The sequence below is a fragment of the Silene latifolia genome, chromosome 4 (assembly GCF_048544455.1).
Source record: "Silene latifolia isolate original U9 population chromosome 4, ASM4854445v1, whole genome shotgun sequence".
NCBI classification, from domain to species: Eukaryota; Viridiplantae; Streptophyta; class Magnoliopsida; order Caryophyllales; family Caryophyllaceae; genus Silene; species Silene latifolia.
Genome location: NC_133529.1, coordinates 3,039,988 through 3,061,883, shown reverse-complemented (window position 1 = coordinate 3,061,883; position 21,896 = coordinate 3,039,988). Strand labels below are relative to the sequence as shown.

General features: G+C 35.3%; 4 protein-coding genes and 1 non-coding gene across 5 annotated transcripts; 2 read left to right on the top strand and 3 right to left on the bottom strand.

Annotated features, from left to right (window-relative positions):
* Positions 1–307: 307 nt before the first annotated feature.
* LOC141652571 (ribonuclease 2-like) lies at positions 308–5,314 on the top strand. Its single transcript, XM_074460092.1, has 9 exons — positions 308–680; positions 2,173–2,201; positions 2,327–2,400; positions 2,930–3,031; positions 3,141–3,144; positions 3,258–3,349; positions 3,454–3,615; positions 4,201–4,297; positions 4,838–5,314. The coding sequence occupies exons 1-9, from the start codon at positions 472–474 to the stop codon at positions 4,894–4,896; spliced, it is 828 nt and encodes a 275-aa protein (XP_074316193.1). The 5' UTR covers positions 308–471; the 3' UTR covers positions 4,897–5,314.
* A 527-nt stretch (positions 5,315–5,841) lies between these two features.
* Positions 5,842–5,921, bottom strand: TRNAL-UAG (transfer RNA leucine (anticodon UAG)). Its single transcript has one exon. It is a non-coding gene; the product is annotated as a tRNA-Leu (tRNA).
* A 423-nt stretch (positions 5,922–6,344) lies between these two features.
* On the bottom strand, positions 6,345–9,832 carry LOC141652574 (putative plastid-lipid-associated protein 10, chloroplastic). The gene is made up of 9 exons (XM_074460104.1): positions 9,711–9,832; positions 8,537–8,691; positions 8,308–8,421; positions 7,876–8,010; positions 7,605–7,700; positions 7,430–7,510; positions 6,891–6,977; positions 6,715–6,776; positions 6,345–6,637 (listed from the first exon to the last, which is right to left on the bottom strand). Exons 2-9 carry the CDS (start codon positions 8,687–8,689, stop codon positions 6,520–6,522), a joined length of 846 nt encoding a protein of 281 aa, XP_074316205.1. The 5' UTR covers positions 8,690–8,691; positions 9,711–9,832; the 3' UTR covers positions 6,345–6,519.
* A 1,022-nt stretch (positions 9,833–10,854) lies between these two features.
* LOC141652578 (tubulin-folding cofactor C-like) lies at positions 10,855–12,958 on the top strand. Its single transcript, XM_074460107.1, has 2 exons — positions 10,855–10,997; positions 11,707–12,958. Exon 2 carries the CDS (start codon positions 11,803–11,805, stop codon positions 12,808–12,810), a length of 1,008 nt encoding a protein of 335 aa, XP_074316208.1. The 5' UTR covers positions 10,855–10,997; positions 11,707–11,802; the 3' UTR covers positions 12,811–12,958.
* A 245-nt stretch (positions 12,959–13,203) lies between these two features.
* LOC141652577 (MLO-like protein 1) lies at positions 13,204–19,146 on the bottom strand. Its single transcript, XM_074460106.1, has 14 exons — positions 18,695–19,146; positions 18,513–18,570; positions 17,304–17,524; positions 16,186–16,302; positions 16,023–16,083; positions 15,545–15,642; positions 15,304–15,378; positions 15,110–15,198; positions 14,953–15,002; positions 14,688–14,728; positions 14,100–14,309; positions 13,951–14,018; positions 13,786–13,846; positions 13,204–13,672 (listed from the first exon to the last, which is right to left on the bottom strand). The coding sequence occupies exons 1-14, from the start codon at positions 18,824–18,826 to the stop codon at positions 13,451–13,453; spliced, it is 1,503 nt and encodes a 500-aa protein (XP_074316207.1). The 5' UTR covers positions 18,827–19,146; the 3' UTR covers positions 13,204–13,450.
* Between the last annotated feature and the right edge of the window lie 2,750 nt (positions 19,147–21,896).

Below are 21,896 nucleotides of genomic sequence, written 5' to 3'. Positions count from 1 at the left end.
TCACGACTACATTCCCGTCAGGTTCATGGTCACCTATGGGTCGGGTTGAAAGGGGTGTCAGGTTAACTTGGGTTACGGATAATCTCAAGTCGGGTCGAGTTGGTTTCCGGTCTAACTTAATTGAGTTGACTCGGGTAACAGGTCTTATCATGTAAGGTTTGATCAGGTCCGATTTGAACCATTTCAGGCTCCTATCGAATTGATCGGGTTTGCTCGAATTCAATGGGGTTTCTCGGATCGGGTCATACTTACCACTTGACAATTGACATCTTTAATTTCAGGCACACTTTTCGGGTTTGATGGACCAATCCAATCAAGGAATCCTGTCACGAGAATCTAGTAGGCCTAAGCATCGCGTAACGAATATCCTCACATGAGCGCAACACAACAACAACAAATTATTGGAGAAAGTGTACCAATTTAATTGACTTACGAAATCTCATAATTCATCCAACAACAACAACAACAACAATGGCGAAACTCTTCGCATTCACCATTACAATCATCGCGTTATTCTCGGTTAGTCCTTCTTCCGCAAGCTTCGTCGACGATGATGGCGGAATAGAAGTCCATAATAGTAACCAGCGTGAATTCGATTACTTCGTTTTAGCTCTTCAATGGCCTGGAACTTACTGTCGTCGTACTCAAAAGTGTTGCAAAACCAATGGTTGTTGCCGAAGGTATCTTATCTATTCAATGATTTCCGATTATATTGTTCTGCACAAATACTTATATAAGATGGTCTTTTAGTAACTACTTTTTCCGTCTCAGTTAGCGGTATTTTAATTAAAGTTAAACAAATGATTGAGACGGATGGAGGGAGTAACTTTTATATTTGTGATTATGTTTCATGTTGGTGGGATCTGTTTTAGACAATAGTAATGTTAAACCGCCTTACAGTAGACTAACTGAGTATTGGGTTCGATAGACGAGCATTAATAATTCGTGGCAGCAATGAAGAATGAAGTGATAGATAAAACCATCTCAACCAAAACTTTAAGGTGATGATGGTTGATGTCCAACTATTATAATTATTCCTGTTACACCCCTTCACTCGAATGCCCGTTGGGCTTGAAGAGTGGTTAATGCACAGGCTCCGCCAAACCATGTGCTGAAATTCCACTTCGTGAGTTATCGGGGTTGCCAGGATTCGAACACACCAAGATAGATGAACCATCTCAACCAAAACCTTAAGGTGATGGTTGAGGTCCAACTATTATAATTATCCCTGTTATGAAGAATTAGAAATTTTTAGTTAAAAGTTTCGATCTTTTTCTTGTTTACCTTATGGCATTAATAATTCGTCCTCCTAGAATTTTCGCCCCTATCTCCAGACTGCAAATCCTTGTTTCAGCACTGCACTGGATGTACCTAAGTTTTCCATCTATGAAGAATGTTAGAGTGTGGTTGTCACGAATTCTCGATACTTGTTAGTGGGGGCTCTAACAATCTACATTGGAAGTAATGATGATAAATGCTGTGGGAATACAATGGTTACAATTGATATTTAGCTGGGGAAATTATGTTGAGCTATGGTGTGTTTCCTAGTTTGATGACATACCGTGTTGTTATTGGACCATATCTTAGACTTAGGAGGTGAAAGAGGCGTGGTAGAAAGTGGCTACTGATTTATTGATTTTGAGAAGCAAATGTGATAAGTAAATGATGATATGGAATCAGCGGAAAGAATCATTGGAAAAGTTTTGAACTTTGCTGAATAAACTCCGCTGTGGGTTGTGAGGCTTCGTGATTCCGGCTAAGAGAGAAATACAGAATGATGCGACCTTATTAAGTTTACGAATTTGGAGGATTGAGTAAATGGTTAATGCTCTTATCATATAGATGTCCTTTAGAGCTTCAAAAATAAGATAATGAATTTAATACTCCTGTGCCGTTGTCAAAATTAAAAAATAATCCTTCTGCAGTCAGTAATGATTCTTGCATCACTTGGAGGAATAGTTAAACTTGCCTTCGGCCTTTGAGTCATTAATGTGATGTTAAAGTCTATAATTTGATCATTTGATGATTGAATGTTACTGTTTACTTGTTCGATAATCTGAGACAATATTGAGTGCGTGGCAAATGATGTGTATGAAGTAGCAAATTTAACTGCTTATTTAAAGATACAAGGAAACTGATCTACTAATTCTGTGTCTAATTTTTTTTTTCCAGTTCAGGTGCGCCTCAACATTTCACCATCCGTAAGTATTTTCTATTTTTATAACAAAAAGCAACAACTTCGTTTTAAGGACATTTGAAGATGAATGTTGATTCAATTTCCAACTTCCAAATTCCAAGTTCTTTTAATTTAATTTCCATATTACAGATGGGCTTTGGGCCGACTACAATGATGGAGGCTGGCCTGCTTGCTGCAGCAACGACAGTTTTGACATGAACGAGGTATTGCATTTTGGTCTACGGCCCTCATCATTAATGTGCTTGCTTTTACTCATTCCAGTTTGATTTTTCCTTTTGTAATTATACTACGAGGATGAAGCAATACAACTTATACAAGTTGATAAGAGGATTACTTAACCGGGTTTGAAAACTAAAAGTGTCTCCTACCTATGTTTTTCACCCTAATTGATGTTTTAGACAATTGAACTTAATTTTTACTAATTGAAGTTGTTAGCTTATTTATGAATGCTCAATAAATTTCACAAACTAGGGAGTGTTAGAACTTCTGAAAGAAAGCAACAACAACAGCATTACTAGCATTTGAATGCTGAACCTGTGACTGTAAATTCTCTAAATTAACTTTGTTCATGGTTGGTGCTAATACTAGCATTTGAATGCTGAATCATGTGTAAGGATTGTTCTCTCGTTTTCCTGGATTAGTTCTAATACTCATAATTTTATGTTTCATAAAGTTTTGCAGTTCCGAGTAAATACTGAGATTGTTTCTATTAACTGATTTTCTTGTATCTAGATCTCAACTTTGGAAAAAGCACTTTATGAGTATTGGCCAACTCTTAGCTGTGGCTCAACGTCAACATGTCATGGAAGTAAAGGATCATTTTACGCACATGAGGTGATTGGATTTTTCTTTGATTTGGAGCTGCTTATATTTTTCTTAATGTTATCTGACACTTTGTCTCTTTTCTTTCTTATCGTGGTTGGTTGCATCGTTTACATCATAGTGGGGTAAGCTGCTTCAAGTTTTTGGTCCATATTTAAGCGCTCATTTATTATTGCGTTAAGCTACTGTTCATCAGAAATTTCATGCTGAGATAATGAGATTTAACTATTTTTCTCAGAAAAGCATGGAACCTGCTCTGCTTCAGTCACAGGAGACGAGTATAATTATTTTTTGACAACTCTCAACATCTACTTCAAATATAATGTCACAGTAAGTGTGTTGGCTTTGAACTTGCAGTCTGAGAACTCCTTTTCTGCTTTCTGAATGTTACTCAAATTCCTAAATGGTGACTGTTTAATAATACAAAATTGCAGGAAGTACTGCGTGAAGCTGGATATGTACCTTCAAACTCTGAAAAGTATCCTCTTGGTGGCGTCATAACTGCTATTGAGAATGCTTTCCACACTACGCCTTCGATATCTTGCTCCAAAGGTGCTATTCAGGAAATCCATTTGTGCTTCTATAAGGATTTCAAGGTTAGAGCTGAGAAATTTTGATATTACCTTTTGCAAGATCTTAGTACTGAACTGCTTATTCATGTGAATCTTGTGGTCATGCATATATATTTCAAAGTTTCTGTTGGTTTATGTAACTTTTTATGTGCATATTATCTCGTATTCTCGTCTCTTGAGCCTTTTTTTTGTCCGATTTTTTTTATTGCGAGTGGTTTAAAATGGAAGGCACCTTTCACTAGACTCCTCCCCCAACCTTGAGACTTTGCAAGGATGGTACTAGATACATCGGATTCTTTTCTTGCTAGGGCTGAGATTTGAAACCTTTACTACTATGGGCGAGATTTGAAATCTTGAAGACGCCTTTTTTTTACCATAATTTTTTACCATAATTGAAACACTAAGTAAAGAACAAATTAAGAGATTGTGCAAAATTAAAGTATACCTGTTGAAAATTGATGAATAATTAGGTTAAAATCAAGTGAAAATTGGAGTTTTCAACGAATTCGGAGAATCTGGAAGGTTTGATGTTGCAGAAGATGTAGCGGGAAGTTTGTGTTCGGGTTTAGTTTTACCAATCTAAACTGTATGTTAATGATGTTGTTACAGCCTCGAGATTGTGCTACCAGAGGAGTCAAAACGGAGATTAATTTATCAAAATCTTCTTGTCCAAAGTATGTCAGTTTGCCAGAATATGTGTCTTCAGGTAAGCGATACTGTATTTAGATATGCTAAATTATGTCAATACTCAATATGGTTATTGACATTAAATCCTTATGGACATCACATTCACGCGAAGTACTTCTGAAGAACCTTCAATTGCATAATCTTAGATGTTCCGATACTTTCTGTATTTACAAGCGTCGCATGCCATAATACTCATAACTAAAGGTAGGAATGCCACCACTGGGAGTTTTTCGAACGCTGTATTTACAGTGTGTTAAGTTTAATATTCTGAAAACTTATTCTTTCTCTTGAATGAGTAAATGACTGTCTTTCCAAATTCCGCTTTAGTAAACAATAATTGTATATCCAGTTACAGTTGACCGTGTGAACATGTCGACACTTGTGTGCTAGCACATCAATACGATCTGAAAGTTTTTCCGTAGGCCATTCTTGTCACTGAGAATCAACTCATGGTACTTGCATAATTACTGTTGTATCTGCTTTTGATTGCGCGTGGCTTATAGCCGATCGTGCTGTTAATTGACGTGAATTTTGGCTTACATGTTTCAATTGCTCTCAGGACGGCTAACAAAAGGGGAAACTTTCAGCCAATTGAGACCTGATGTTGCATCTCAGTGAGACTCAACTGGGCTGCTCTTAGAGTGCTTTGCGCCGAACTTCTGACACCCACAGTTTTATCAGTTTAAAACACTTGCAGTATTTTTCTACAAATTCTCTTACACGAAGATAATTCTTTTCGCCGATTGTTTGGAGTTTGGTATACGACTCCCGACATTGTCCAGAATGAGATGCTGAATACAGAATACAGATATCAACTTACAGTGGATGTTAACAATACCTCCTCACGCCGTATTGCCGGTCCAAGCTCTCACACATTGCTTCTGTATTAAAAACATGATTTACAATGTCTGATGACAATTTGAATTATTGTTAATTACAGTACTTTTCTTGATTAATGTAATATAAGCAATTTCATATCAACAAACACGGTATCAGCGAACTTGATTAGCTACTATTTGTTGCCATTGTTTTCAGTTCAGATTCCAGAGTAGCAAAAAGATGAAACTGATTGACACCATTGTTTTACAATTACCAAAATGAGGTTCCGACTTCCGAAACTATAAGAAAAAAGTACTAGGTATAATAAAGCCATGACAATATATTCTGAAAACAATCCGGCAACGTAATTTATTTTCGCAGTACATATTTTACTCATTTCAGTACATTTTTGCTATTACTTTTCATTGTCTATCCTTACCAACAAAAATAGACAAAAGATTTGTAGTACACGTACTACATCTTTCGACATTCACCGACCCAATTCTCACCACCACCGTACACTCCCACCGCCGGATCACTACACAATCCCCACTGACCGGCAACCTTTCCCATCCCCACCGTCGAACACCCCTTGGACTTGCACTATGAAATCAGATCGGCAATTGAGGAGTTTGGGATGAAGGCGTGGATGCTCAATAGGTTAGAAAAGATAGAGGGAAAGAATTTGGGGGGGGGGAGAGGGGTAGAATTGTCATAAGTGTACTGTTAAATTAGCAAAAAGAATGACGGCTGTGGGATTTGAACCCACGCCCTTTCGGACCAGAGCCTAAATCTGGCGCCTTAGACCACTCGGCCAAACCGTCTTGTTGTCTACATTTCAAGTGAAATATTATTTATATTATTTCATCAGAATCCCAGCAGGCTAACAACCTAGACTGCAGGTCTTTTTTTTTTTTTGGCAGCTGTAAATATATACTACCAACTTTCTAAGAAACACATTTTCATAGCTACTTTGACAAGAATTTTATGCGATTTTGGGCGTCACTAATTATACTCCAGTCATATATGTACACAGAATTACGAATGCTTAGTTCTCACTTTAGCTTCCGTAGTTTCCAAGTGTGGAAGGTGGAAGGTGGTAGGGGACTAAACCCGTAGGATATAAAGATTTCTTAATTCTCGGTTTTAACTTTTAAAGTTACCCAAGGCAGAAATCAGAAGGCAGAAGGCGCAGGGCATAAGCTCGTAGAAAGTATATATGACGATTGAATTCATATAAAAATGACTGATCAAAGCAAAGCAATGTCAGTTAGGTAAACTGGTAAAGTCATGGATAATCGTCATGACGAAAACTACCCTTACAGGTTACAACTCCCTTTACACATAAAAAAAATTATTGATTGAAGCCAAAAGAGACAATCTTTAGTTACACTAGTAGTAAAAACATAAATCTGAAGATTGTCAACAAATGAGAGCCGGGGCTCGAGTGAAAACGAAGACGCCTCCACCTCCAACAGCACGACCTAGAAGCATGTTGTTATCCAAGTAAGACAGGTAATATAACCCTCCAACTGAACGCCTGAAATACTAACTCGTTAATATCTTGTTTACTAGTCTCATAAGATGAACGGCGTATCACAGTTACAGAATGTATACCTCTGTGTTGCCGGACTTGTCACTGGAATCTGAGCTTTGAAAGAACGAATGAACTGTAAAATCTGCAAATAAACATTATTGAAACTCAGTAAGGGGAGCTTGAATGACTGGAATCCGTGCCACACGTATACTACTCCCTCCGCCACTGATTTTCGACAAAGAGAGAGTTTGTTTACCTGTAAATTAACATATGTTCGCGGAAGGATGGCAGGGGCAATGAGAGCTTGTAACTGATCACTTATGATGATGTCTTGGAGAGTAATCTGCAAAACATCCCAATTTCAGAAATCAGATGTATAATTCTCGAAATATGAGTTTATTTAGTCGAAGACACGATAAACCACGGTCAACAACAACAACAACAACAACATTACCCCAGTGCCTCAATGGCTCCCGCAAATTGCGGGGTAGGAGGGTTGGATGTACGCAGCCTTACCCTTGTGTTAGCAACACAAAAAGGTTGTTTCCGAATAACCCAAGATGAAAATTGCGTAGAGAACTGCATCGAAGGACCGCTACTTCACAAAAGAAAGAAGCGGAGCCACTTTAGTGAGCCATTTGAAAAAATTCTCTTTGTGTTTAAGGTTACGCATGTACGACCCCTTCTTACCTCACCACATGCACGATCCATTGAGGCACTGTGGTAATGCTGACTCTAGTTACGGAGCATTTGGTAACTTTAGTTTAAGTATTAAACGAAGGGGAAGAAACTAACCTCTTCAAACTCAAGGTAGATATTGCGTTGTGAAACCACAGAAAACTTTGCTGATACGATCAAAGTTGCACCCTCATTTTCCTTCAACAACAATACATTGATCGGATTATTCATTTTTAATGCAATATTAGGCACATTAGTAACTACGAAGAAATAAGCATCAGCAAAAATTCACCTCTAGTAAATTTCGAATGCTCCACTTGATAACATTCCGTACAACACCTCCATCAGATCGATCACGACATTCAAATTTCTGAAAGATCTGACCCACCTAGCATCACACCAACAGACAACTACAATTGAAAAACAAGACTGTAAGACACAAATCTCAATCTATGCAAAGTCTGTAAATGAAACAATACCAAATTGGAAGACTTAAAAAGCGTATAAGACGCAAACAACAAGAGCTATTAAGGCTATTGTTATTTTAGGAATTTGAAAAGTACCTGAAAGATGGGAAGCCTAGAGGCCGACTCAAAAAGAACAACAACGTCAGGGGCAGAAGTATATTGCAGACGCCAAGTTCCATCGAGCTTGTCTAGGTTAACTGGCTCACCGGCATCATATTTCTCTACACTTACCTGGACTCATATCAAACTTCATCAAGCATATATCATAATACCATTTTCTTTAGTTTGAACATAAGTTAATCAGGCTCAATTGCACGAGATAAATAAGTCGTTGAGGGTGGTGCACTGGTATTTATGACGTGGATTCGGAAAAAAAAAAAGGTTTCTGACACATCTAATTTGTGAAACAGTTTATGTTCGCGTAATACTCAGATTCGAAAGTGAAATGTTGAAGAAATTTAGATGTAAGGCACCAAAAGAGAGAACAATTGACCAGACAGCAGCAAAAAAAAGAAAGGAAAACCATACCAGGGCTTCCTCAATGGAAGAGCGTTGATCAGCCGTTGTTTTAAGCCCCCGCTCAGTTTCCTGGACTGCTCTCAACAAATCATGCTTCTTGTTCTCAAGCTCAAAATCGGTTGCCTGACCATAAACCCCACAACATTAAATAATGTACAAGATTCAAGGCTACAGACTGTGGATATGTAAACACCAATTAGACTAATGAAAGAAAAGGGCCTATTAGTTATGCACTAACTGGGGCAGCATAAGTTGCATTAGCTGAACATCGCCAGAACGTTCTGTTAGGGAGTTTTCTTGCAGCATTAGGGATCGATACGAGAGCATTGGACCAGCAATTAACTTTGTTGTTAGCAGAAACATATGTTAAAGGTGCAACAACAAATGTCATGCCTGTAAAACAAAGAAGAAATTCACGTTATCATAAATTTCCTGCATATCAGTACAGTTTCTAATTCTGGCTAGTCAAACAAGCATGAGTAACAGTCGGTAAATTTAACAGAAACTCGACAACCAGTGGTGGAACATTAGGGCTAGCAGGGGAAGTCGTCCCAGAGCAATGAAAAAATTGAAACTATTAGTTAAATTTCCGAATTTTTTCCTGGTCTGCCTCAGTGCATTATTAATTCCCCTGAAATTTTTCGCGGCATAACTACAAAATTTGCTTCCAGCCCTGACCCTGACCCACATAATTGAAAAGATTATACCTTTACAGAAAATTCTACCATAAAACTCATGATCAGCATTTTGAAGTTAACAAATCACCCCTTATCAAACCTTTGCAATAATGACCATTGAGACAAGTAGGGAATAGGGATGGCAATTTAGGTCGAAACCAAATCGACCCAAAAGAAGCAAAATCTGATCCAAACCCAATTTTAGCAACCGGTACCCAATCCATTATTACACTCCAACTACCCCACTAAACCATCAGGAAGTCTTGCTTGTGACAGTCACAAGCTTGTCTCACAAGTCACAACCCCCTTTCCATTTTAACATTATTTAGATCGGGTGTCAGTCGTTGTAAGCTTGTGACCGTCACAAGTAAGAATTTGTGTTAAACCACTAGCTATTGTTTGCATGACATATTGACATGACAAGGTCCTTAATTACAAAATTACTCTAATTTAGTATAAAAAAATGAAATTTTTTCATGATTTTATTACTAAAATTGAACTTCTACATTAATTTGCATCAGCATAAGCTCTGATCAACCAATTAGAATCATGTAAATAAAATATAAACAGAAGAAAAAAACAGGAAGTAACATCCCAACTAACTTAACTGTATATTGGAAATTTGGAATGAATTTAATCTTATGTTTATTACTCTATGATTTATGAATAATGAACAGAATAATAAATCAAGATTAAAGAAAGAAAGAAATGCATTAAGGTAGTAATAGTAATAACCTGAAGGCAGTAACTGTGGGATTGAATGGATAGAGCAAGCAACAACAAAGCAAGTGATTGAGGTGGAAAATGGTGTGTGTGACTCTTGAGTCTTGACTCAACTAACTAATGAGGATCATTTTGTCTTTCTACCCCTCCATCCCGTTCATTTATTTACATATTTTTTCTTTTTAAAAAGTATTTTAATTAAAGGTAAATAAATGATTAGGATGGATGGAGTACTAAGGATATGAATAATGTGATGTATAAACTCATTCTTAATATATAATGGAGTGGCGAATTAAACCGGGCACGGGGTCATCCAGCTCAACATTGAAAAAATTAAAAATTTTAGTTGAAATATTTGACCTTTTTTAGTTTACTCTAATTTAATACTCCCTTCATTCAACTCCACACTACCACTTTCTTTTTACACGTTTGCCAACGCGTCTTTTACGCGCTAAATATTGTTAGTTATGTATTTGCATAAAATATAAAAGTTAGATATTTTTAATGTACTCGTAACGACGAATAAAACAAGATCCCGCATGAATATATTTTCACTTATATATTGGGAGAAAATTGAAATTAAATGCTTAACTATGAATAGTGTACAAAATAGATAATGGTAGTGTGGAGTTGAATGGAGGGAGTAGTAGTTCGTTTTCGTTTAAATTTCTCGTCGCTCATCATCTTATTTCTGATTGATAAAAATGTCGGAATTGATAGATGTGATCAAAGTTTGCGTTTTCATTCATTTTCAATGTTAGAACTATAAAAGTATGAAACTTTATTTTAAATTTCAATAATTAACATCACGTATTTGAAATTTGTTTTCCTATTGTTAGAGCTTGACAAAATCTTAAACGACTTGACTATAGAATTAAAATATCATTATTTCATTATCTTAATTATGTAGCCTTTTTATGGCTCATTATTATGTTGATTATATTCAGCCGTTAAATTAAACGACAATGCATTTTCAAGAATATTCTAAAACTCAGCCTATTAACTCGTCCAAAACACATTATCTCTTACGGCCTTACCTATGTAATAAAAGAAAATTTATGTAAAACACAATTTATGGATCACATTATTCCTACGAAATAAGCACATTTAATAAAACCGTGTATGAAATAGCACCTACGAAAAATAATTAGTCCTAAATTTTAAATTAAAGTGGTCATTTCCGAAATTACCCTTCCAAAGTAAACCACCCCATCTCAGTTCTCCCTCTCTCTTTCTCCGTCTCCCTTCATCGATTTCCTGACAGGCAGCTCACTGATCCAAATTCTTAGCCAACAAAAGGTAACAAATTTCATAACCCATTTATTTTTCTTAATTATTGTTTGTATACTTCATAAATTGTTTAAAATACCCTTGTATTATTACAGATTTTTCGAAATTTTGTATTCTTGTAATGTCTTTGATCAATTTTTTGTGCTTAATTGCATTATTCTTCAAGAATGTGAGATGGGTTTTATTCCTTTTGATGCAAGATTGTATCTTTTTACATGGGTTTTGATTGATGTTTGCAAATTTGTTGATTAAATCAAATTTAAGATGATTATTAGTCATAGAATGTTGTTTTGGCTTATTGATTTTGTGGGCAATCTTCATTTGTATTTGTAATGATGTACTCGATTCGTCCCAATCATTTGTTTACCTTTGATTAAAATCCCGCTCACAAAGAATAAAAGAGGTAAATAAATGATCGGGACGAATGGAGTGTAATATCTTAATTCTATCATTGTTCAATCAATTAATGGGATATCATTTACTGTTTCTAGAAGTTGATTTTTTTTTTGTTTCAGTATCATTTACTTTGTGTGTGATTGAGAAGCATACTGTAAAGCACAAAATCTCATTTGAGATCGACTAAAGCCTAGGACGGTTGCTTTTTATGCTATATGGTTCGTTTAATGCTAGCTAAATTGATTGAGTGTGATTGAGTATGTTGTAAGTTTAAGGCAGTTAGACTTGCAGTTGATGTTGTTGGGTTGTTGCTAATTTGTAGGCATTTGGGAAGTGTTTTTCCTGTGGGGGCAAAGCTGTCGTCTTTAGGGTTTTGAAATCGGTAAGAAATTAGGTAAGTTTAGCCGATCTCTAGCCAATGGAAGACAATAGTGATGAAGCTATTCAAAAGAAACATCAAGCAATGATCGAGCGTCTATCTAATCGTCACCAATCTCGTGCTCGAGATAAAGTGTCGGATTCGTCTCCATCGTTTGAATCAACTGACTCCTTCCTGGCTTGTTTTGCTGATCACAAGCAATCAATTACTGCAGAACTTGCTCGCATTGATCAGTCCCTCGAGTCTTTCACCAAAACAGACCTTGATAGTGTTTCTTCTTCTATCGCTGATCTTGAGAAGCTACTTGCCGAGAATTCATACCACTTACCTTCTTATGAAGTTCGTGCGTCTCTCAAAACTATATCTGACCTTAGAGAGTCTCTTGATAATGTTTCATCAAAACTAGTTCCTAGAAAGAAATTCTCTTTCAAAAACAAAGTTGCAAAGCAAAAGGTGCCGGTTTCTCCCATGCCAGAACAGGTTGAAGTCGAGAAACCTAATGTGCTTCCTCATGAAGACACATGCCTTGTACAAGATACCCCGGGATTTAGAAATAGAGAAGGGGAGATTTTGGTAGAGAATTTGAAGGGAAAGAATATGGGGGAGTTCACGTTATCAAACCTTAGTTCTTGTGAGGTAAGGCTTATGGGTAAGCAAAGGGCAATTTTTATTCATAAATTAAGGAATTGTAAAATATACGCAGGCCCCGCCCTGGGTTCGGTTTTGATTGATGACGCAGAAGGATGTGTATTTGTGTTGGCATCACATCAGATCAGGATTCATAATGCTAGGGAATGTGACTTTTACTTGAGGGTCAGAAGCCGTCCCATAATTGAGGATAGCAGTGGAGTAAGGTTTGCACCATATTGTTTGAAGTATGAAGGGTCTGAAGATGATCTAAGGGAGTCAAAACTTGATGAAGAGACCGGGAATTGGGCGAATGTTGATGATTTTAAGTGGTTGCGAGCATTGCAGTCTCCGAACTGGTCTATTCTTCCAGAATCTGAACGGTTGAACCCTGTTTGTTTACCAACTGCTGATACCTGAATTTAGCTTCAGCTGTAAGAACTGAAGATTACAAGTGTATTTGAACTTTGTTATCGCGCAAGTTCATTTATGTCCTCTAGTTTCCCAGAACTGATAGTTTGTTAACTTGTAGAATGCAACCTTGCAGCTGTCGTAATTGTCGACCTGAGCAATTTTTTTTTCTGCAGTTGCCTTCTCCACTTATCAGATTTGGTTGTTAGTTTGTTAACTTGTAGAATGCAACCTTGCAGCTGTCGGAATTGTCGACCTGAGCGACTTTTTTCTGCAGTTGCCTTCTCCACTTATCAGATTTGGTTGTTATGTAGTTCTTATGTTGATTTTTTGGCTGAGTTTTTACTGTGTATACTGAAACACATTATTTGCCTATCAAAATCGTCGAGGAAGTCAAGGGTTCTGAAAATACCCATAATTCTTTTTTCTGAAATTATAGTGTTTCTAATTACAGCCCATCTACATATTACTGATTTACTGCAGTATCCATCCAGTACATAAAAGACGAGGCTATATGCATAGTACACCCCGGTTCCATACGTTATACTGCATACTACTACTCTTCAGTCTTCACATGTCTTTACAGACTCATTCGTGCAGAAGTCCGCCTAAAGTGCAAAAAGGGAGACAGAAAATAACCAGCAGTTTCTTAGTCATTGACTGGTTGAATCTCATCCCCGTCCTTTCGTGCAATTCTTGCAAGTTGAAGTCTGATGACAGAATTCTCAGTTGATGTTGAAGTCGAAGCAGGTTGGCTAGAACCATTAACAGATTCTTTCTGCTCTTTCTTCTTCCTCACCTTATCCCGCCACCCAAGGATACCCGCTTGTACATGCTCGTCAAATATCGCTTTCTTGAAATTGCTTCCCATCTATGATTTGTCATTCAAATTCCATTAAAAATTGTTCATTTTGCCCGTTTTTATTCTTAAATATTTAGAGCGCTACTATAACGTAACTGAAATAGAGAGGCGTTGAAAGATACCTGAGTAACTATCGCATAAAGAGGCAGAGTGCTGTAACTACAGAGAACTTGAATAATAACACTGGAGAAGTAGCAGCAAGCGGAAACGAAAAAGTTAAAAAGAGTATTACAGTGCTAAAAAGGGTAAAAATTAGAATAGAACGCAAAAAAAAAAAGTTATTTTACCCTATGATGAGCCTCGGTATGATGTACTGTATTTTTCCCATTATACAAGAGTTGAATGAATATTGCACCTGCATTTTTTCATAGCGGGAGTTTATGTCAGGTTATATGCAAAAAAAAAAAAAAAAAAAAAAAAAAAAAAAAAAACTCACCCAAATCCAGAAGAAAAAAGCAATCTCAAACGCATTTTGGAAAAGGATGAAATGGATCAAGAACAGGGCGATCTCAGGGCGACCAAACCAAAAATGTTCATCAGAAGGCTTAACAACGAGGTCCCCTTCTATGGCAACGTGTTTTTCAGCAACTTCATGAGCGAGCTGAGATATCACATGTTCCAGTTTTGCTCCCACGGCAAGAAGCAGCTAAAATCCGGTGCATACACAAATATTAGAAAAAAAATAAAACAGGACTTGCCGTTAATTTTCCAAGACCCTGAGGCTTAGGCGTTTATGTACAGTTCACAACTTTACATGTAACTGACTCCTGAAAAACTCGATTTAACCCAAATCCAGTCGTAATAGAACTGCCAGTAGACCCAAACCCAAATTGGCCCCCGAAATAACGTGAAAAGATAAAAAATGCAAGCGAGTTGACAATGCCCACGCCAGGGTACTACCATAAGACCATACGTCCAACCCTCCCGTAAGTATCTGAGGCTCTGAGCAGTGAAATTTTAAGCAGTGCAGCGGCAACAAACGTTTAAATTAAATGTGAAGTAAAAACATGTAAAAACAACTCACAATAAAAGGAATGAAGGCGATCCAGAAGTATGTATGCCAACCTGCAAGAATAAACCACAACAGTAAGGATAACAGAAAGCAAATAAGCACACTAACTTACGACTACAAGATAATACCACAAAAACTTAAAATAGCTAGACTATGGCCAAAGCCGAGGCAAAACGGAAAATAACCAAAGGATAAAGAGTGGCATAAGGCATCTGACTGAACACATTAAATTACAGAAGCATAAGAAAATATAAAAAAAAAAAATGAAGATTCTTACCAGCAACGTTCAGCAACAAGAAGATGATCACAAATAACCAAAGGTACCAGCTGCATCGAACAAATTAGAACATTAGTCCATGATAAAAGAGGATGGGCAAAAATATGCATAGATGTATATCCGTCATGTGATTAACTATTATAAAGAAATCACTTGCCTTATCCCAACAACCTGCCTGAAATCATCTTCCAAAGCCCGAATCATGTACTTGTGAAAGTTGAACTTCGGGTTTGACTTGCAATGGGTCTGACCCAAAAAACGTAGTGATTTCAATCAACAGCTATCAAATCCTCAGAAAGTTCAACCAAAACATATAAACTTGAAGACACAAATTCTTAATGAAGCACGTACCATAATGAAACCCATCCTCAATGTCACGTAATCTGCTTTTGTCACAGCGCCATAAAATTGCTTAAAAAAAGCATGCTGAAAATGACAAACAAAAAATTTATGTTAGATCCCATAGCTCGTCTGTCTCTATTTGGCACACTGTGATTTTCACACTGTGCATTAAAGACAATCCCCTCGGCTAAGAGTTAAAAATTAGACTGGTATCCTTATCGAAAGAAGTCTAGAGAAAAAACACACTTACCAGCCAAATGAGCATAGTAGAATTTTCACCAACGCCCACAAAGTGCTGTCGAATGAAGTCATGCTCATGAACATGAGTTACAGTTGGTCGTCTTAAAGCTGAAAAAATACAGTTGAGAAAAAACTATAAAGCCGTCTAATACAAGCTGAAGAAAATTTGACTGCTATAATGGATATGCTTTGTGTTAAGGAAATTCAAAACTAGATGAAACACAATTTCGAGAGAAAATGTATCAAACGAAAAAGAAGTAAAAACTTGCATGATCTCATCTTTTAAATGCAGAAGGATGGCGACAAAAAAGTTTGCTAGGTAAACAACAACTACAAATCGCTTAACATGAATCATCATTAAAACAGTCGACGACACGTACAGTAATTTAAAAAAAAAATAGAAATACAATAAATAGTCAATATACAAATAAAGCTATAACTAGATAAACGACGTGTGATATTTATCTAACAGTTCTTAGACTACTTACCCTGTTCTGAATCGTAATTATTCTTCGCAATAGCATTTTCCCACTGCTTCCATTGGCGTATCTATGACATGGAAAACATATTAGCATAACTGAAAACGAACTAATAAAAGTATAGAACATAGCATAACCAGCCAGAACAATGACGAGAACACTGCATACTTACTCTTGCACTTCCAAAAAGTACGGTCAGAACAGAGAAAGTGACATGAACAACCGCCAAGACAAAAATGAAGATATGAAGGTGATGAAGTGCTTCAATAGATAAAAAGGGAACTTGATGCTGCCAAAGAAAGAAACGAGAATTTTAGTGATGAATATTAGCACGAAAAATTATAATTAAAGGTTACTGAAGCCAACAAATATTCAGAACTAGTGAAACGAGGAAAAAATTCAGCAGATTTAACTGATGTGCGAGTTATTTGTAAAATCGAATTATTTTATTAATAATTTTTATTTCATAAATTTCTGCAGAAACCATCCGACAAAAGAGAGAAAAAGGCCGATAAATAAAGAATCCTTGCAAAAACTACCTTTAGCCTTGTACGCTAAAAAAATCACAACCCAACACCCAGGTATGGTGAGTTGATGCGTAAATGCTTAAACTTTTCCGTTCAAGAGTACTCTAAATGCCCATGTTACCCGCCTAGTCTATGGTAAATTGATACTTAAATGCTTAACTTCTCTCATTCAAACAACATCCTCCTTTTAGACACACCCGAAAATGCCATGTTACCCGCCTAGTCTATGGAACCAACCCTATTCAAGTACGTCTCCACGTCTTCACTCCGTTCTTATTCTTTTATAGCGACATAATTCTTAAAAGCTTTCAAAGAACATATGTATGTAAAAGATGTAGAAATATCAGATACACTATCCGTTAAGACAGTTGCTCAGAAATTTACATATAGATGTAGGAAAAACAGACATTCTTCGCCCATTACGTATGATAAAGAGTAAAACATTAGTTTAATAAGAAGTAGCTTCGGAGACCTAATCAGGAATACACATAACAAATTTAGAGTCCGAGGAAGAACAATAAACAATGTACCGTCAAGGCGTCAACATACAATAAGAAGGAATTATTAAAATCATAAATCTAGGCATCAATTAGGGGAATAATACACAATAAACAATGCAGTACAGACAAATAGACAACTAATTGCATATCATACTTACAATATTTCGAACCAGACCCGACAACGCATACACAGCCCCAAGACAACTTAAAGCCAATATAACAGCAAAACATGGATGAACAGCATGACAAACATCTCACTTTACCTTTTTGGCACAGTAGGCAGCCTGCGACATAGCAGATTCGGAAAGCAACCGTCTAAACCCACCAAGGTGCTCGGTAGTTGAAGCGCCAGAGTCCAAGAATTCTTGTTTTTCAAGTTTACAAGGAAGCATGTTTTTGACAAATCTCTCAGGAATGCATATTTTTGAGATTGCCCCTTGCAGTACTGTTAGCATCAGGGATATGAACCCCAACAGCATCAACTCTACCATAACAAATGAAAATTAACACATCATTAAAATCGGCCAAAATTTTCATTTACACCAGTTTCTACTAAATACTAGCTTATTAAAAGTAAAAAAGCAGAACAATTTACCACAAATACAATACCCTTGGTCCTACATGTTTCCTTGTTAAAACTAGTTCCATTTTCTAAACAGAAAGTTCAATAGAACAGTTAATACTAGCAGTTACTACTACTCCTTAATAAGAAGTCTATCCAGTAGCTTAGTTATGTCGGGATTGGGCTAGCCTGGCCCCTGCTAGTTTTTCATATTACGGTGTTAAATTATTAGTCGGTCCCCCTTGATTCAATGATTGAGTCTTATTCACCCTGAACTCAAAGTCGATAGATTAAATCTCGGTCCCCCTTATTGTTTACTCCAAGATCCGCCACTGCCTATCCAATCAAATTAAACCCAAAATCTACATAACCACTAACTCTAATCACATAAATTAAAAACTAACTTTCATCACCTGAAATTTACATAATCATTTCCATTTTGGGTGTCTCAGTCATTTGTTGTCCTTTCTATTTTAAGAGTGAACTTGATGAACAATTTGATCATTCACATTCAATTAGTTCCACTTGTCATTTGGTAATTGGCCCCCTCCTCTTTCCTTGGTCTTTGTGCCAAAACCAAAGGACAACAAGTGACCGGGACGGAGGGAGTACATTACAAACTAACTTTCACTCCTCAAAAGTACCCACAAATGCAAAATTGGAAACAACAAAAGTTCTTAACTTTTACCATGTAAAGCAAAGATAAGTATACATTTCCAAAGATGCAAAATTGGAAACAACAATCAAAGTTCACAACTTTTACATTAAATATTACTCCGTAAAAGGTAAGACCGTCTCACAGTAATAAACGAGTATTCAACCAATAAAAAGACTGTCTCATCATAGTAATAAACGAGTATTTAACCAATAAAAAACCCGTCTTATTCTATAATTTGCGTAACTTACTTACCTTCTTTAACTTTCTCCAAAGCTTCATACAATGGCTTCTGATGCTTCTTCTTCAATGCCTAACATTAAACAACCCAAAAAAAACACAAATTTATCAATAAATTTCAAATATTCTAACAAAATGTGATCTGGGTAACTGTAAATTATCAAAAAAATATCCAAAAAAACAGAAAAGATTCATACTTTTCCACCATAATGAATGCATCTTTCAACAAGAAGAGAAATTGCAATAATTATAAAACAAACAACTGCAACAACCCATGTTGGTGTAAACTGTAATCCTGATTCTTCTTCTTCATTTCCTCCTCCTGACATTCTCAATTTCACTCAAATCACTCACTTTTTAATTAAAAAAATCCAAATTTCAAATGATAAAAATTTGATATTTTTTTGAGTAATAAATGGTGTGGATTTTGGGTAGATATTGACCAAAAACGCGGTTTTAGAAATGATATTAAACTGAAAAGGTATAAAATTTGAAAATTTAAGTGAAAATGATGGAGATTAATAAGTGAGTAAAGATGAAGATGAAGTGATGGTTTGATTTTGTGTAGAAACTAACAAACTTCCAAGAGTTGGTTTTTAAAAGTTTGCTTAAATTTAGGCCTCTTCACTTTCTCTGATTAACTTACCCTTCTTCTAACCACATGTTCATTTATATACTTCTTCCCCTTGAGATAATTATCGGGTTGGAGACGGATATATACTCCCTCCATTCAACTCCACTTTGCAACATTGCTTTTTGCGCGGGTATTAAGAAACGGATTAAAAAAACTATTAAAAGTACATAGGGAAAGGGAATGGTGGGGTTAAAGATATTAAAAAAATATAAAGGTGAGTTTTATGGTGGATTTGTGTGGGGGTATGAATGACATTTTTTGTAAATATAGATTTTCAATAAGGATAGAAAGGTCTTTTACATATCCAAATAAGGAAACCTGTAAAGTGGAGTTGAATGGACGGAAATAGAATACTTGTAAAGTGGAGTTGAATGGAGGGAGTAAATTTTAAACTTAAAATAAGTTTGTAATAATGCTATTGAGAGGCTGTTTCTGTGAAATTTTTGTGTTGTTTAATGGATCTGTTTTACATAACTTTTATGAAAGACGGTGTTATAAGAGAATAATTGAAAAAGAAATGACTAGGCAATAGGGAGTAGTAAAAATATTGTTTTATTTATTTAAGTGGAGTGTATAATTTGATCAGTAAGAGGATTATGCATCTGATGTACTACCTCCAATTTTATAGTTTCTTAGCATTATAATAAAAATTTTGAGTTTTGTTTTAAAGTTTTTGAGTTTCACTATGAAGTTTCTGAGTTTATTCACTTAAATATTAAGTTCTAAAAAATTACAATAAAACTCAAAAATATTACATATATAAGTTTAGCTAAATTTGAGTTTTGACGGAAAAAATATTAAAATCTAACTTATAAACGTTATTATGCTCAAAAAAATACATATATGCTAAAAAACAAATAAAGTTTAAGGTAATAAGCTAAAAAATATACATATATGCTCAAAAAACAAAAAAGTTGGAAGTACTATATCCGATGTATGTTCTTTTTTCTCATAATTTGATCCATTTTAGTTTTAAGACAATTTTAACAAATTTTAACTAAAATAATACGGAGTATACTCCGTAATATGATCTCACGATTTACCTAGGATTTCGTAGAAGTAATTACTTGATTCGAAAAGTATCTTGTAAGACTTTTTTTACTCTTATTCTTTACCAAAATAGTTAAATAAAAAACGTTTTTTTTAATATGTTAAACTTACTCAATGTTTTGCAGAAAATGTATCTTGTAAAATAGTTTTACGCCTACTCTTTACCTAAATAGCGATATAAAAACACTTTTTCTAACATGTTAAACTTACTTCGGAAATATTGAGGAAAAATACATGAAAAAATGAAGTATAAAACCTTTTCATTTTTCAGGGAAATATTAATTGTCAAAAATTTCTTTTAAGAAAGTTTGTATGAGGATATTTTTAGTAAATAATTATAAATATTTTTAATATCATATGAGGATCATTTATATATTTTAACATACTAATGATTGAAAGTTTGAGTATAGAAATAAATAGGAAGACTATTTTCAATATAAATTAAGTTGATCAAACTAGAAAAATCTAATTGAATCAAATACGGTATGTTATTAGTGTATCGAACCGTTTTTAAACACTTTGTGTAGTCGACCAATATTTGTAGACTCTTAATGGACATGTTCACCCTACGAAAGTAAATGTCTTTTTCATGGTAATTGTCAATTATGAGCAATATTTATTGAGTCATTTAATGATAATTTGCATGTTTAGACTGACGTCTAATATCTTATTCAGGTATTGAAGGCAACTGAATGGATAGACCCCTTTTAAGTTCTAACTTTTCAGAGCATCTCTAATGGTTGAATAAAAGGACTTGCTTGCAAATTCTTAAAGTTTCAAGCTAGTTGCTCAACCATGGAGCTAGTAGCTCAAATGGACCCACAAAGTGATATATGTCAATTAAATACTCCGTAAATGTTTGTAAATTCATTTAAGCAACAACTCTTATAACTTAACCATTGGAGGAGTTTGTAGCTTAAAAGTGTTATAGCTCAAAAAGGTGATGTGGAAAGTTAAGCTAGTTGGGTTGTTACTTACCATTGTGGATGCTCTCATTCGCAAAAGTCATAAATTAAATTCCGTATCACTTATTTATCACTCACACTAGCCAACCTTAGTAGACTAACGTCTAATTTGTGTTTGTGTGTGAAGTTAAGCTTTGAGACTTTGAGATGCATTGGTTTATCTCCTACGGCATGATTCACGGGAGATGTGGACCCGCATGAAAACAAAAATCTATTTAAAAACAATAAATTTTGCTTCATATGGTCTTATTTTCAGATTAAAAAATATCACAATTTTTTAATAGAACGTAATTATTTAACGATAAAATATTATAATTAAAGTTTTCCTGTTTACCATGAAAATAATAGTAACATTTTATCAAAAAATAGTAAAATTTTATCATAGAATGACTACATTTAATCTATCTTATTTTAGATAGAAAATAAACCGTCTGAAATAAGAATTTGTGATTGAAAAATGTTTTACATTGCTTGATATCGTAATATATACTCTCTTCTTAAGATGGAAATGTTTCACAAGAATCAAGACTTGAAATGGAAGTAATGGAAATGGTCAAATTCTTTTTATTTGTTGTGTTTGATCTCTCATATTTGTCTGAAGCGTAACACCAAAATAATTTTTGAGAGACGGTCTCTAATTAAGTTATTAAAAGACTATTTTATCATATCTCTTTATATATGTTTTCGTACCCCTTTTATTATTAATTGTGGCTTAAAATGTCTATTTCATTTGGTACACGATTTCATAAC